We start from the raw sequence: 1168 nt of genomic DNA, 5'->3' as shown, positions 1-1168 counted from the left end.
AGCATCTAACCCCCGCCACTCCCTGTGAGGCAGGCAAAGGACAGAGAGCCTAAAGCAAAGCCCTGCACACCCACACATGGGTATTTCTGCAGAGCAACATCAGCAGAACAGCTCTCTGCAGCACAAACGCTCCTTGGCTCATGCCAGACAAGCGCTCCCGGCCCTCAGGGTGGCTCTGCAGAAACCCTTCCAATTCCCTCACCTCCACACAGGTCTCAATCTCTGAGAACTGGTTCATGATGGGCAGGATGACGTCCATGGAGCTCCCCAACTGCAGGTCAGACTTGTTTCCCACTAAAATAATGGGGATTCTAGGGAAGAAAGATGGAGTTGTCAAGAGAGCACGAGTGAGGCCACCCCTCTCTTGGCCTCAGTGCTGCCCGAGCCAGGGAGCCTCCCCATCCTCCTCCGCAAGGCCCACAGCAGCTTTCCTGCCTCCCACGGCTGGGAGCACCCATCTGGAGGAACAGACTGTCTGATCCCGCTTACGCTTTCACCCAGCAACAATATGTTCAGGAACCTTTAATCCAGCGCAGCAGCCTTCTGCCTAAGCAATCCACACAGATTGCGGCTTCTCTGCTCCTGGCACTCCCTTGGCAGCCTCCCCTCCCTGCCTGGCTGAGAAGAGATCAAGGGGGGAAGGAGCCCTCTCCCATGGCTCGCTACCTCGGCTACTTCTGCAAGGGAGAAACCCCCCCGCATTCTTCTGCTCCGAGTGGTCTGGCCACAAGCCACCGAGCTGCTTTGATCTGAGCAAGCTCCGCAAAGGTAGCAGGGACTCCCAGGCCTCCAGAATCCCCCAATGGTGCACTTGCAGGTCGCATCACACACGGTACCTGGAGCCCTTTTCCACTCCCCCGTTCACCATAGGGATCCACTTTGTGCGAATCTGAAAAGTGAGCAGAGGAAAAGGCCCGTCACGCAGCCTGGAGTGGGAGGGGTGGCTCCCAGCCCGGCTCCCAGCCCAGGCGTGGCGGGGAGGACCAGCAGAACCCTCCAGCCATCTGCTCCCTGGCCTTCCCCCACAGCAGCGGGCAGAGCAGACCCTGGGATGCTGGATGCCAGCAGAAGGATGTGACAAGCCTGTTGCTCCCCCAGAGCATGTGAGGACAATGTGGGAGCAAGTCCGGGCTGTGCTCAGCCTGCCTCTGCTTGCAGGGGCCTCAAC

At 59.4% G+C, this 1168-nt stretch overlaps 1 protein-coding gene across 1 annotated transcript in view; it reads right to left on the bottom strand.

Annotated features, from left to right (window-relative positions):
* Positions 1 to 1168, bottom strand: part of RHOT2 (ras homolog family member T2) — a 10301-nt gene that overhangs the window by 7292 nt on the left and 1841 nt on the right. Inside the window, exons 4-5 of the mRNA XM_010133936.1 lie at positions 837 to 889; positions 203 to 311 (exon numbers count right to left, since the gene is read on the bottom strand). Coding sequence (XP_010132238.1) covers positions 203 to 311; positions 837 to 868 — 141 coding nt within the window. The 5' untranslated portion in view covers positions 869 to 889. The remainder of the gene's footprint in view (positions 1 to 202; positions 312 to 836; positions 890 to 1168) is intronic.

This window comes from Buceros rhinoceros, unplaced genomic scaffold (genome assembly GCF_000710305.1).
Source record: "Buceros rhinoceros silvestris isolate BGI_N320 unplaced genomic scaffold, ASM71030v1 scaffold37653, whole genome shotgun sequence".
NCBI lineage: Eukaryota > Metazoa > Chordata > Aves > Bucerotiformes > Bucerotidae > Buceros > Buceros rhinoceros.
The sequence above is the reverse complement of the archived record's forward strand: the minus strand, read 5'-3'. Positions and strand labels throughout refer to the sequence as shown.